This window comes from Cetorhinus maximus, chromosome 25 (assembly GCF_964194155.1).
Source record: "Cetorhinus maximus chromosome 25, sCetMax3.hap1.1, whole genome shotgun sequence".
Lineage (NCBI taxonomy): Eukaryota > Metazoa > Chordata > Chondrichthyes > Lamniformes > Cetorhinidae > Cetorhinus > Cetorhinus maximus.
In genome coordinates this window covers 33,664,841-33,678,984 of record NC_135903.1, presented here as the reverse complement: position 1 = coordinate 33,678,984, position 14,144 = coordinate 33,664,841, and the positions used below count along the sequence as shown (strand labels likewise).

Here is a 14,144-nt window from a genome sequence, read left to right as displayed (position 1 = left end):
CAGGGATACAATTGTATAGGCACCAACAATCCAGTAGCACCTTGACGAACTCGTTGTTGTCCAACTGTGGCCCAGGTAATTAATGCTATCAGGTGATTTGATCATGGGGAGATCACAACTGATTCTGTCATCACTCATTGTTCACAGATGCATACTTTCCAACAAGGTGGACCGAATTGCAGTCAGCTCTGGGAATCTTGGCTGATTTCTCTACTTTCCAATCTATGTCACAGAAGCCATTTGTAGCACTTGAACTTACCTCAGACCAGGAATCAAACCAGCATCTTCTGATTCATGTGACTTAATGCTGCACAGCGGAGTCAGAGGATTGAATTTTCCTGGTCTTGCGATGGTGGGCTTAGAGTCAGGGGAAGCATGAGGAAAATAGCAGGGACCTGCATCAGGCCAGCTCCCTAACACGTTACCACTGCCGGATTGCTTTCCAAGGGGTGGGCTGGGAAGCAGATCTGCTGCCAACTCCATGTAAATGGGCAGCCAATTAACAATGTTGAGGCCCCAATTAAGGGTAATTGTACAGACTCATCAGTGTTATGTTGGTGGCAGAGTGGCCCCCTACCACATTTGGAGGTTGCCAGCTCAATGGATGTGTCATTCCTGTGGCATGTCACATAGAGGGGGAAGTATTCATAAAAGGTCGCAATTGTGATTGAGAGCGTTCAAGTGGAGGAGTTTCCTCTCCACCCCGATGCACCTACTGGTCTAGATCCCAGTTATTTAAAGATTGATGACCAGGCCAGGGTTTTAAGGCACCCTGTAGTCTCTGACCTGCCTCAGCAGCACCCACCTTACCCAGTGGGGTTGCTGAAGCTCCAGAGCTGCTGGTCCTCTGATTGGACCTGCAGCATCAAGACTCCACCTGCTATCCTTGGAGGGGGGCCAATTAGGAGACCACCTTTTGGGAGATTGTGATGCTGCACTCTCTACCAGCTAGTGAGGACTTGGGACCCCCATTTGGGTCCTGATGTTAGGGTCCAAAGGCCATGGGAAAATTCTGTCAAAGTCTCTCTTTAATTCAGCGCATCTGCTTCTATCCAAGGTTGCCAAATGTCCCTATTTTTCCTCAGTCCCAAAGTTTAAGTTGGCACTATTGAAAGATAAATTCAGTCTATAGTGAAATGTAAAGGAGGTCTTGTGTCACAGTGAGTAGCATCCCTGCTTCTGACCCAGAAAGTCTGGGTTAAAGTCCTGCTTCCTTGATGGCCAAGGAAGGTGAATTCATAACACAGCCAAACAGGTTATCTATCAACTTGTAAATCCTTCCAATACACCATTGTCCACTTTATGAACAGAATTCACAAGCCCTACTAAAACAGTTGGAAGCCACTGAATAGCCCATAAAACTCCCCAGGTAAACAAATAGATTCTTCAAAACAGCTGTGTAAACAGGGTCAATTATTTGTAAAATGATTAGGCAGCCAAGAGGCAATAAAACTCCCCAAGTAAACAAACAGACCTCAGAACTGTTATCCTAGCAGATGTGAAAATACAAAGGTAATGGGAGAGATTAAACATTTACACGTTTTTATCACGCTAGGCTATCCTTTCAATAGTCTGAAATGTCCTGTACCTTTTTTATCCATTAGATGAACTTTTAAACTCATGTGAAGACTTTTCCACATTTACAATGTTGATCTTTTACTTGACAGCTTGCCAGTTGACAGAAGTAACAATCTGGCAAATACATTGTTAATACATTATTAATGTAGTTATATCTCCCACTCACATTACTGTCATGACTCCCCTTAATGAACACAGAAACAACTCATGCTACAGCATTTCATGATGAACTGTAAAAGAGCAAAACTATTTTACTTACCTTCTAAACTCTTCTGGCCTCCAATCGATGGTTTACCACCTCCATGCAGTCTGTGTAAATCCCAACAGCTGCTAAAGTTCAGCTGCCACCCTGAAAATGAGAAAACTTACCTGGGCCGGGTTTTTAATGAGCCAACAATGATATCAATAGGCACAGGTCTAGTATCTGCCTGCTCCATTTCCTGCACTACACAAAAGGGCATTGGGCGGAAACAGAGGCGGGATTTTCAGCCGCCCCACTCAGTAGCCATTTTTTGCCATCCTACATCTGTTTGGTACCATTTCAGAATCACAAAATCTGGTTTCCACTAGACTCCCTAACCTTGATGCTATAGTTAAGATTGGGAGCTCACTCTGGGCATCCTGTGAATGAAAATCAATAACCTGCTGCTCTGCAGGCATTATGATGGTCTACAGGAGGATCATTATTAACTATATATTTGTTCCCATATCTATATGGTATTTGCTAGGAAATAAAGAAAGCTTAAGTAAGTTATATTGGTATTAGTAGGTGTTTTAGCTTTAATGTTTAAGTTTGATTTGTATTTTTGTATCTCTGTATTAAGAAAAGGTCCAGGTGAGTTTTAGTTTCAATTTAAAAGGTGCCTGCATTTCTAATGAGAGTTTATGACTCTAAGTGTTGAACCTTCCAGTCAGCGTCCGGGGTCGGGCCCCACACGCCGATGGGTAAAGTGACATGCAATGACGTCGGGCGTGTGTCCCAACGTCATCGCGTGTCATTTCGATATTTCGTTCGGCGCTGGAGACAGCTGCGTGCCCCCCGAACTGTCAGTGGCCTGTTAAGGCCATTTTAAAAAGTAATTAAACTTGTTAAGAATGCTGCCCGTCCAACTTTAAGGTTGGCGGGGGGGCAGGCAAAGAGCCCAAGCGGCCTTCACATTTTTCAGGAAACCTCATCCATGGGCAGGATGAGGTTTCCTGAAGCCTTTATAAAATAATTAAATAAATTTCCCTAATTTCACAAACATGTCCCAGCTCATGTGACACTGTTACATGAGGGGACATGTTTAAATAAATTTTTGCTTTATTTCTCAATAAGTTTTATTATCCATTCAATTTCCCTGAGGCAGCTCTGTGCCTCAGGGAGATTGTTGCACTCTTTCGCGTGCTTGCCCTGACTCTCACTTCCGACTCACACCCGCCCGCACAGGTAGCACTGAGTGCTACTGGCCCCATGTTACGCTGGATTGGCCTTAGTTGGCCTGCCCACGTAAAATGACAGCTTGCAGCCAATTGTGGGCGGCGATTGGCTCCACGCCCGCTCCCGTCCAGCCCGCCTGCCATAGGAAAAATTCTCCCCTAAGAGAAGTTAAGCAAACACAGTAGTAGAAAAACTAGGCTGTTGTCTAGCAACAGGGGTGCAGAAAGGCAGTCCCTGCCACAGACACACGCAGAAGAAACTAGAAACAGCAGTTTTAAGTTCAGTTTTTGAAAACAGCTGCCAGGCAGATGCAACCTAGAAGGCTCAGATAGCCAGTTCCAAGCTAAAGTTGTTTGAAAACAGCTGCCAGGGAGAGGGTGAAGCAAAGGGGAAGATAGCCGGTCCCAAGCTAAAGAAGAAAGTCTCCAAGAATCCAGGGGAGTGGAACAGGAGAAAGTCCCAAGCAGAACTTCCTGTCAAAGGAAGGACAGGAACCTGGAAAAGGTCCCGCTCTGTGGAAGTGAAAGTAAGGAGCAGAGAGAAAGGCTCCAAACTTCAAGCTTAAAGAGATAAAGGCTTGTGAAAAGTCAGAAGGTCCAAAGAGGCAACTGAAGGTCTGTAACTCTTTGCTATGGGCATGCAAAGCAGTGGTGTACTGGTGACAGCTGAATCAGTGAGAAAGAGAGTGCGTGGAGGAAAGCTTGAACACATGTGGTGACCCGTGGGAGAGGAACATCGGAAGGACAGATCAAAACCCTGGAACTGGACCCTTGAGGATGGCATCTGACAGAAAGCATCAGTTTGGGAGAAGATTCCAAGGTGAGTTCTTGGAGAGTGGAGATTGGAAACCCTTGTGTGAAAGATGGAGTTCAGTGAGACTGGTTGGCTCATGGTGTGACAAGCGTCTGGGATGGGGGGTTTGAGGAGAGATCCATAGGTTGAGGTGGCATCTGTCACTTGGACTGGGACTTTCCGGCCCCGTTGCGGGTGGGGCCCGCCACAGGCAAGGTGGCACCCCAGCCAAAAGTCCATTGACTTGTGATGGGACCGGAATATCATGGCGGGGGACGGATGCGAAAAATCCTGCCGTTGGTTTCAGAGTGTGGTGTGTCTGACCACAGGTCGCCTATTGGTTTACAGGGACTGTGTACTTCCTGTGAACATTAGAGTATAAGATAGCGTTTGTAACCTCTGTTATCCTTACAAATCTGTACATATCTGTAAAGGTACAGTAGTGAGTGAAGGGGTATGGTAATATAGTTCACCTTTTCTTGTTTAATAAATGTTTTATGCTTTTGTTAAAAGTTCATTAGCTGACTCCGGTGACTCTGTTCAGTAGCCTCTCTCCACGTATCTAAACAAACAAATAAAAATTAGGATCAATCAAGCTGGATTCCACCCTGGGCTCAGGCTTGTCCAGTGGTAACCTCAGCTGGGGATCATAACACATTTTTTAGTGAGAGAGAGCAAAATCAAGAAAGAGAATAATGTTGTCTTCTTTCATGTAATTCCTAGAAATCTGTGATAAAAATGCCTGGACTGACACCTTTGGTTAGATGGTTCTATTATAATGATATAAGGGGCCTAAAATATCAGGACAGAAGTAAAATTCCTTTAGGATGCAGCAGAGCAAAGAATTGAATTTTTATTTGTCAAAGAAAAGTTGGATTAAATTGGATTTTCGTGATGAAATTCTGTGGATTGGTGCTGAGTGCTGCACCATTTTAGAAGCATAATTAAAATCTACATTTATGCAGACTATGTACATAAATATCCTAGTTTATCTCCCAACATATTACTCATGGGCCAAAGAATGGGACTTGCGAGTGTTCAGGAATATAGAGAGGACTGCAAAAAGTTACTGTTGGGCTAGGTTTGAGATTCTTCCGGGAGGTGGTTGCCTGGGAGTTTGCAATACAGGCAAGGAGAGCAAAGGAGAGGCTACAGCTGGTGTTACATTGTAGGAAACGGTTGTTAAGAACGTAAGTTAAGGATTGCTTTAGTTCCCAGTTTGTTAGGCTGTAAGTGCATAACTCTCATCGGAGCTGAGAGTGATGATTTTTTCAACACGGTTTTCTGATTCGCTCTATTGAAAAAAAAACAACTGGTCAGAATGGACGGCCACCTCCTAACTGGCCTCAGTAAAGTACCTTAATTTCAACCTCAAAAAAGCACTCCTCTTGTATCACACCCTCATCCTTTCTCCCCCAGATATCCTTTAAGCCCATTCAGGTCTGGAACTGGATTTCATTTGGAGTTCAAGGTGAAATTGTAAATGCCACCTTTAGGGAATCTTGGTACTGTGGCTCCACGCACATTAGGAAATGTTTTGGCCCTGCTTCCTTTATTTTAGCCCTTTCCGGTCAGCTGATTCTGCTGGCAGAACAAACAATGCCCCAGACGCAAAAAGAACTTGAGTTCTATGTCTCATTGCAGAAGACCTTTAAAATTTGTGGTGTGCTCAAAAATCTACAACACTTGCTTCCTCTTTCTGTGCAAATGGACAGGAATCACTGTTTACTGAGCTGTGGTACAATTAAAGCAACAAATCATATCTCTTCTAACACAGGTCAAAAAGCTGCAGGGAAGAACTTATTACTTCAGCAATATCAGCAATGCAAAGCAGCATTTGCATCAATTTTTTTTTAACTGCAGCCTCATCCTGATTGCTATATTTGTAACTTCCTCTCTTTGAAATGCTGCGCATAACAGTGTTCTGACAGAAAATAATGCCAAATGTTAACAGATAGATGTAGGCTTCTGCAACAAAAAGAAATTAGAACAAGCTATTCTTACAGGTGGTTTGGAAGGTGCTGTCAAAATGCCTTGGTGAGTTGCTGCAGTGCTGCTTGTAGCTGGTACACACTGCAGCCACTGTGCACTGGTTCTGGAGGGAATGAATGTTGAGTGAATGGTGGAGGGGGTGCCAATCAAGCGGGCTGTTTTATCCTGGATGGTGTAAACATCTTGAGAGCTGTTGGAACTGCACTCATCCAGTGGAGAGTATCCCATCACACTCCTGACTTGTGCCTTGTAGATGGTGGAGAGGCTTTGGAGAGTCAGGAGGTGAGTTTCTCGCCGTGGAATTCCCAGTCTCTAATGCGCTTTAGCTTGTAGCCAAAGTAGCTACGTCCCTGATCCAGTTAAGTTTCTTGTCAATCGTAACGCCCCCAGCATGCTGATGGTGGCTGATTCAGCAATGGTAATGCCATTAAAGGTCAAGGGGAAGGTGTTAAACTCGATCTCATTGGTGACAGTCATCGCCTGGTACTTGTGTGGTGCAAATGTTACTTGCCACTTATCAGCCCAAGCCTGAATGTTGTTCAGGTCCTGCTGCATGCTGGCATAGACTGCTTTATTATCTGAGGAGTGATGAATGGTACTGAGCACTGTGTAATCATCAACAAACATCCTCACTTCTGATTTTATGATGGAGGATAAAGTCATTGATGAAGCAACTGAACATGGTCTGTGACAGTGCCCTGAGGGACTCCTGTAACAATGTCCTGGGGCTGAGATGATTTCCCCCCAAACAGCCACAACTATCTCCCTTAGTGTTAAGTATGGCTCCGACCAGCGAAAGGTTTCCCCCCGATCCTCATTGAATTCAATTTTGCGAGGGATTCTAGATACCACACTTGGTCAAATATTACCTTAATGTCAAGGGCAGCCATTCTCACCTCTGGAACTCAGCTCTTTTGGGTCAAAGTTGTAATGAGATTTGGAGCTGACTGATCCTGACGGAACCCAAACTGCTGGTTGGTGAACAGGTTATTGCTGAGTAGGAAGCACTGTCGATGACATCTTCCACCGATTTGTTGATGATTGAGAGTAGACCCATGTGGTAGTAATTGGCTTGCTTTTGTAGACAGGACATACCTGGGAAATATTCCATTTTTTGAATATATGCCACAGTTGTTGTAGTACTGGAACAGCTTGGCCAGGAGCGTGGCTGGTTCGTACTGGAGCACTATAGCTAGGCTGTTGTTGGGGCCCATAACCATTGCTGTGTCCAGTGCACTCAGCAGTTTCTTGATATCATGTGCAGTGAATCTAATTGGCTAAAGACAGGCCTCAGTGATGGCGGGTACTTCAGAAGAAAGTTGATCATCCACTCAACACTTGCGGCTGAAGTTGCATTGCTGGACTCCACCATCATTGTGGATGGGAATGTTCATGAATCCTCATTCCTCCTTTAAATGTTTAATGGTGCACCACTATTCATGACTGAATATGCCATGATTGCTGAGCTTTGATCTGATCCATTGGTTGTGGGATCGCTTTGCTCTGTCAATCACAAGCTGTTTTTGCTGTTTAGCATGCATCTAGTTCTGTTTGGTAGCTTCACATGGTTGGCATCTTATTTTTAGGTATGACTGATGCTCCTGGCATGCTTTCCTGCACTCCTTATTGAACCAGGGTTGGTGCCCTGACTGGATAGTATATGGTAGAGTCAGGGATATGCCAGACTATGAGGTTACAGGATGTGATGGAATGCAATTCTGCTACTGCCAATGAGCCACAGCACCTCATTAATGCCTAGTTTGCAAGATATCTTCTCTATCTATCCCATTTAGAACAGAGATAGTGCCATGCAACACAATAGAGTGTGTGTTCAGTGTGAAGACAGGACTTTGTCTCCACAAGGACTGTGCAGCGATCACACTTACTAATAACTAATACTGTCATGGACAGATGCATCTGCAACAGGTACATCGGTGAAGATGAGGTCAAGTTTTCTTTCCCCTAAAATTGGTTCTCTCAATACCTGCTGCAGACCCAGTCTGACAGATGTGTCCTTCAGGATTTGGGCAGTTTGGTCAATTGTCATGCTGCTGAGCCGCTCTTGATAATGGACATTGAAATCTCCCACCCAGAGTATATTCTGTGCCCTTGCTCCCCTCAGTGGTTCTTCCAAGTGGTGTTCAACATGGAGGAGTACTGATTCAAGAGTTGGTGGAGGGCAGTAGGTGGTAATAGCAGGGTGTTTGCCTGCCTACCAATGTTTTATCTGATGCCAAGGAAATTTAAGGGTCCAGAGTCAATGTTGAGGACTCCCAGCATCACCTACTCCCAACCGTGTATCACTGTGCTGCTACTTCTGGTCAGTATGTCAAGCCAGTGGGGCAATACAGGGGTGGTGATGGAGGTGTTGGGAACTTGGGCTGAAAGGTATGATTTGTCGAGTTTGATTATGTCAGGCTATTGCTTGCCCCGTCTGTGTGTCAGCTCTTCCAATTTTGACTCAAGTCCTCAGATGTTACTGAAGAGGACTTTGTAGGGTTAACTAGGCTGGACATGCTTTTGTCAATGCCAGGTGGTCCAGTTTTTTTCCCAACTTTTTTGTGGCAGTTAGCTGCAACTGAGTATCTTGCTGGATCATTTTAGAGGACAGTTAAGATTCAGTCATAGTGCTGTATCTTTGGATGCACTCACAGGTCAAACAGTGTAAGGATGGCAGATTTCCTTTCTGAAAGAATATTGGTAAAGCAGGTGAATTTTTACAACAATCCACTATCTTCATGGTCTTCATCAATGAGACTAACTGCTTACTCCAGATTTATTTATTAATTGAATTTAAATTCCCATGTTGCCACGATGGGATTTGAACTCATGTCTCCAGAGCATTAGTTCAGGCCTCTCAATTACTGTTCTAAAAATATAACCATTATGCTACCACGCCTGTGATTTAATAGGGCAGTGGCCTGATAGGAACATTCGGCCCCCTGAACCTGCTCCATCATTCAACTAGACCATAGCTAGTTTCCACTTATTTGCATTAGCTCCCTATCCCCCGATGTCCTTACCTATCAAAAATCTATCAATACTAGTTTTGAAAGTTTCAATTGTCCCAGCATCCACAGCATTCTGAGGGAGACAATTCCAGATCTCTACCACCCTTTGTGTGAACATGCCTCCTGATTTCCTTTCTAAATGGCCTCGCTCTATTTTTAACATTATGCCCTTCATTTTTGATTCCCCCATTGGAAATAGTATTTCTATATCTGTCCTATTGAATCCTTTTAACATGCTAAATACTTCAGTCAGACCACTATTTAACCTTCTACACTCATAGGAATTCAAGGCAAGTTTATGCAACATGCCCTCATTAATTGAAACTAAGCCCTGGTGTGTTTCTGAGTCTGGTGGTCTCACAACAAAATATATATTCAGAATGTGACCACTTCCTAACAGTATTTGTGGTTAGCTAGTCTAGGATAGTCAGTAGTGGGTATAAGTTTGATTCATGGCAGTTCCTGAGAAAGCATTGAGAATCTGTGAGATTCATTATTGATGTTAACATTTTAAATCCATGAATATCTCTGTTTCAGGACCTACCAAAACAAAACCAACTTCCTTCTCTTCCTGCATTACAAAAAAATCTCTCCTCCTTATTGTTCCTTGTGAAAGACAAACCATACTGAGGTGTAGTTATTAACTGATGCTAAGTACACAAAAGACAAGAATTTCAAAGGTATCACCTTGTCACAAAATATCCATATGATTCTGATCCTAATTCCTATTTGTGGAAAAAATGATGGTCCACCCTTTAACTTTTTCCCTACATGCTAATTTTGTAAAGTTGAAAATCTGGTTGGTGCGGGAACAATACGCCATCTACAGAAAAAAAATGTGTATAAAAACGTTTAAGCATGTCAGGCCTCTTTTATGTCCCAGGATTTTTTAAAGAGATTAAGCTTCAATGGCGGAACCCATTAACATTTTGACTGTTTAATGCTTTGTCCGGTGTCATAACTCAAACTGTGGAGAACTTTACTTAGGGGCCAACATTCCCATCCTGGCATTGAAATCCATTCATATTTAGCTGCACTCTGCATGTTGGGTGTACAATTTCCTTTGTTCTTGGCTGAGCTGCTAGTTGTGACATTTTGTGATGTTGTTCTGCAGAGTGAATGGGAAAATTGACAACAGTATGCCTCTTGTTTTAAAAAAAGATCGCTTTCTTGCTCATCACTTATAACTGAATCTTGATTGAGCCTGAAACCCGGATCGACCCACCTTCCAGTTGAAGGAAATTTGGAAGAGATGAGACTGAGAGTGGAGAAATAGAGAGGAGAATTAGAGTGAAAGTCTCTTGTCCACTTCAGGAAACGAGCTTCCAGGGCAAGGATTTTTTTTTGTCTGGAACATTCCTCGCACGAGCAAACAATTGAAAGTGAGTTCCACAGTCCAACAGAAATCCCAGTGTAAAATGCTAAAACACTTAACATGTCTGCTGTTAAAACAAGCATTACATTACATTATTTTTCAAGGACACAAGTTGATTACAGATGAGCAGCGTAGCAATAACCTCACACTATAAAGCAACAGAAATGGGCACAGCAGGTGTGCAGTTTGCTTAACTATATATTACTAATTTCTGACATCTTTGAGTGTCAACTTACAACCCTGGGCTGCTTGCAAATGACCACAGCTGACATGCACAAAACTGCAAAAATCATTTACCAATTCAGAAACGTAAGACCTCCAGGTTGTTCTCCATAAGCAGAGGTAATACTAATAATAAAAAAATAAAGGAACCCATATTTCCTGGGTTTTTTTGAGGACAGCATTACATTATGTGTCACCAAACACACAGCGCCAACTTGAATGATTCGATCTCGAGCCAAATACTCAACATTGTGCAATGTCACCTTTCATGAGTTTAAAAGACCATTGCTTAAGCCACGGTACAGTGTTCCTCAGAGAGCTGCAGATTTCTACTGAATGTCATGCACACAAATCCTTTGATGTAATTCTATAAACAGGTTAGGTATGTTAAACTGGGAAAAGACTTACAGTCAGACTTGAACTACTCTATGACTTCTCACATCTCAGATCCCAAAGTGTTTCAAGAACAATGAATTACTAAGGCATAAAGTGACAAGCAGGAAAATATAGAAAGAAACACTTACCGGTTGCAATGCTGAGTATAAAAAGCAAAATGCCTGGTACTGAGCATGATGTGCCAGTAAAGAGAGCCATTGTATAATCAGGGCAGTATTTGCAATGAGAATTTTTTCTGCCTGCAGATATTCACACTATGACACTGGTTATTTTAACTAAATTATCCTACTCAAGAAACTTCAACCTTGTCCATTGTAGCTTCAGCTCCTATTGGTGAGATGCAATGAATACAGTTGAATGTTATTGCGTGATTTCCTTCGTAATTAATTTTAGCTGAAACAGGAAGAACATAGTCCCCAGTGACACTAGTTAGACAACAGGATGGTTTAGATAAAAAATTTTTAAAACATTTTTTTTGTGTTATCTCCTAATGAAGCTTTCAAAATAATGCTCAACATTTTGGAACCAAGATTCAAACTTTATAAAGTTCAGTTTTTAAAATTTAAAAATATTCCATTTTATGCCCTATGGAATAGATTGTAACAACAAGTTGTATTTCTTGTACTTAAGTTTTTATTTCTACATTTAAATGTAAATGTGATTTCTGGAGAATGTATACTTTTATCAGTGCTACACTCTGAGCTAACCTTACAGAAGTGCATAACATATTGAACAGCGTAGAAAAGGTCAAGTTAGACAGCTCCTCAAACTAAATCATAACAGTTTGACAAGGGGACACAATTTCAAAATAGTAAAAGCAAATTTTAAACTGTTGTACATGAGTTCTTTATACAAAAAATGGCCAATGCGTGAAATTGGTTTCCTTCTGGGTAGGGTGATCGGAGTGAGAATGAACGCATAAAATTCCATTTATATAGCACTTCTCAGGGCCTCATAATGAGTCAAAGTGCTTCACAGTCAAATGAGTACTTTTCAAGTGTATCACTATTATAGCATGGCAGCCAATTTGCACACAGCGAGATCTGACACTCAGCAATAAAATAAATCACCAGATATTTAGTTAAAGGCATTAGTTGAGTGATAAACGCTGGCCAGGACACTGGAAGAAATCCCCTGCTTCTCTTCAAGTAGTGAAACTCTATGACCAAAGATGAATTGAGGGAGAAGAGTGCAAGACGGAAAGAGTCAGAGAATGAAAGATATGCCCAGGCATGAGGAGGTTACAGAGCTAGGAAGTGATGAAGCCATGGAAGGACTTGTAGATGAGGATAAGGTTTTGAATTCAATATATTAAGAGATGAGGAGCCAGTGACGGTTGGTAAGAAATGATGGGGACGCTGGGCTTGATACAAGATAGGATGAGGGTAGTGGACGCATGAACAGGTTGCAATTTATCCCATGTGAAACTCAGAGACCAGCAAAAGGATCATTGAGGATAGAAAGAGGGAAGAGATTTATATGATGCTTTTCATGACCTCAGGACATTCCAAAGCACTTAGTAATTGAGCGAATAATGACGGCTTCAGGTGTGGTCTGTACCTGTAATGCTATGAGCTGACTTTGCCCGATCCATGTGCACAACACAAGACACACACTGCAGAATCAAGAAGCGGGTTAACTAATGTCAAAAAATGTATTTTAACGGCATTTGACTACAAGCTTGGTGGGCATCACAGAAAGAAATTCCACAGCGTCTCGTCATGTAGTTTCCAGTCAAATGCTAACCTGGACAAACAGTGAATATAAAAAACTGGTAGATTTGGCAGATATTGGTCCTTAGAACAATATTATTCCCAAATTTTAGACTCTCACCCTTATAGAGGATTGCAAAACAAATCAGTATGAGAGAGCAGGAGATGAGAAAACAGAGAACTAGTCTCATCTGAGGCTCTGTGGCAACTTTTCTGTATCCTTCATGTCCACTTTTCACTTATTGTCTTACTCATTCAACCACATCGAAACCGGACATCAAAACCATGGGGGCTAAATTGGTTAGCCCTGGAAATTAGCAGTAGGGATCGCGATGCAAGATTATCCCATGACTGGTCATTGCAATGCAGCCAACATACCAACATCATGCTGCCCGCTAGCTTGAATGGCCCAGCATCCAGCCAGTGTTAATCGTGATGTTGATTGGCCTACAGATCAGCTAATATCATGACTGGCTAAAGCCACTTAAAGCTAGCCAACACTGCTTAAGGCTAACCTGCACCTCTTAAAGGGGAAGTGCATTGTGGATGGAGCAGATTCCTAGCAGTCGTGCAGGAAGTAAATCTGACCTGGGAAACATTGAAGAATGGCACAACATGGGAGAAACCAAGACTCAAAGTTTTTGGATTCTGCGCTGGAGACTTTGGTGAAGGAGGTTGAAAGGAGAGATAAAAGCAAAATACTGCGGATGCTGGAAATCTAGAACAAAAACAAAAATACCTGGAAAAACTCAGCAGGTCTGACAGCACCTGCGGAGAGGGATACAGTTGACGTTTCGAGTCCGTATGACCCTTCATCAGAACTAAGACATATAGAAATAAGATGAAATATAAGCTGGTAGAAGGGAGTGGGACAGGAGAGGAGAGATGTTCTGTATCCACAGATCCAGGAAACCCTCCAGATACACACCCAGAAGGCAGTGGGAGCGGATAGCCAAGAGGTCAATGCCCAAAATCAAGCCCTGAAGACCTGGTTGCAGTGCCACAAGTAATTCAATGGCCTCACACAAGTGGTCAAGGTCAGTGAATGCATTTTGAAAGTGCATATCCTACCAATTGCAATACTAACCTCAGGCATTGTTCCATTTACCACAGCCCATCATTCACCTAATATCAATCTCTATCAACGATGACTCATATCTAACATGATTTACCACACCCTTTAAGAAAAGCCCTTAAACTTAATTAAGTGATTTCTCGTGGTTCAGGTTCAAACATCCTGTCCAAAAGTTTATTACTCAGACCCCAATAGTATACCTATTACAGTTAAGCAAAAAACCCATACACCTTAGTTTCATCCAGACCCAAGGTGATCAGTGTGGCTTCTGTCAGCTGGAATTCTGACTGTCTTGACAACATATCCTAAAATATCTGTTGTTCTTATATCTTCCTCATAATGTGAGTCATCTCACATTATGTTCACAATGTATATTGAAGTGCTGTTCCTTTTCACCCAAACTCCAGGCACCCACATAACGGCCACCTTGACAGTTTGACTATCAATTAGTTTATTCTAGGGGTGGAATCGTCCATGCCCACTGGCATCGGGAGTGCTTGGTGGCATAAGTGGACACTATGGCGAGAAGGCCAAAAATTGGTTTCATGACGTTGTGAAGCCAGATTGCGAT

General features: G+C 42.6%; 1 protein-coding gene across 1 annotated transcript in view; it reads right to left on the bottom strand.

Annotated features, from left to right (window-relative positions):
- LOC144668039 (B-cell antigen receptor complex-associated protein beta chain-like) overlaps positions 1-11,115 on the bottom strand; it is a 39,161-nt gene extending 28,046 nt beyond the window's left edge. The window contains exon 1 of the mRNA XM_078529770.1: positions 10,915-11,115. Within this exon, the coding sequence (XP_078385896.1) occupies positions 10,915-10,984 (70 nt within the window). The 5' untranslated portion in view covers positions 10,985-11,115. The remainder of the gene's footprint in view (positions 1-10,914) is intronic.
- Between the last annotated feature and the right edge of the window lie 3,029 nt (positions 11,116-14,144).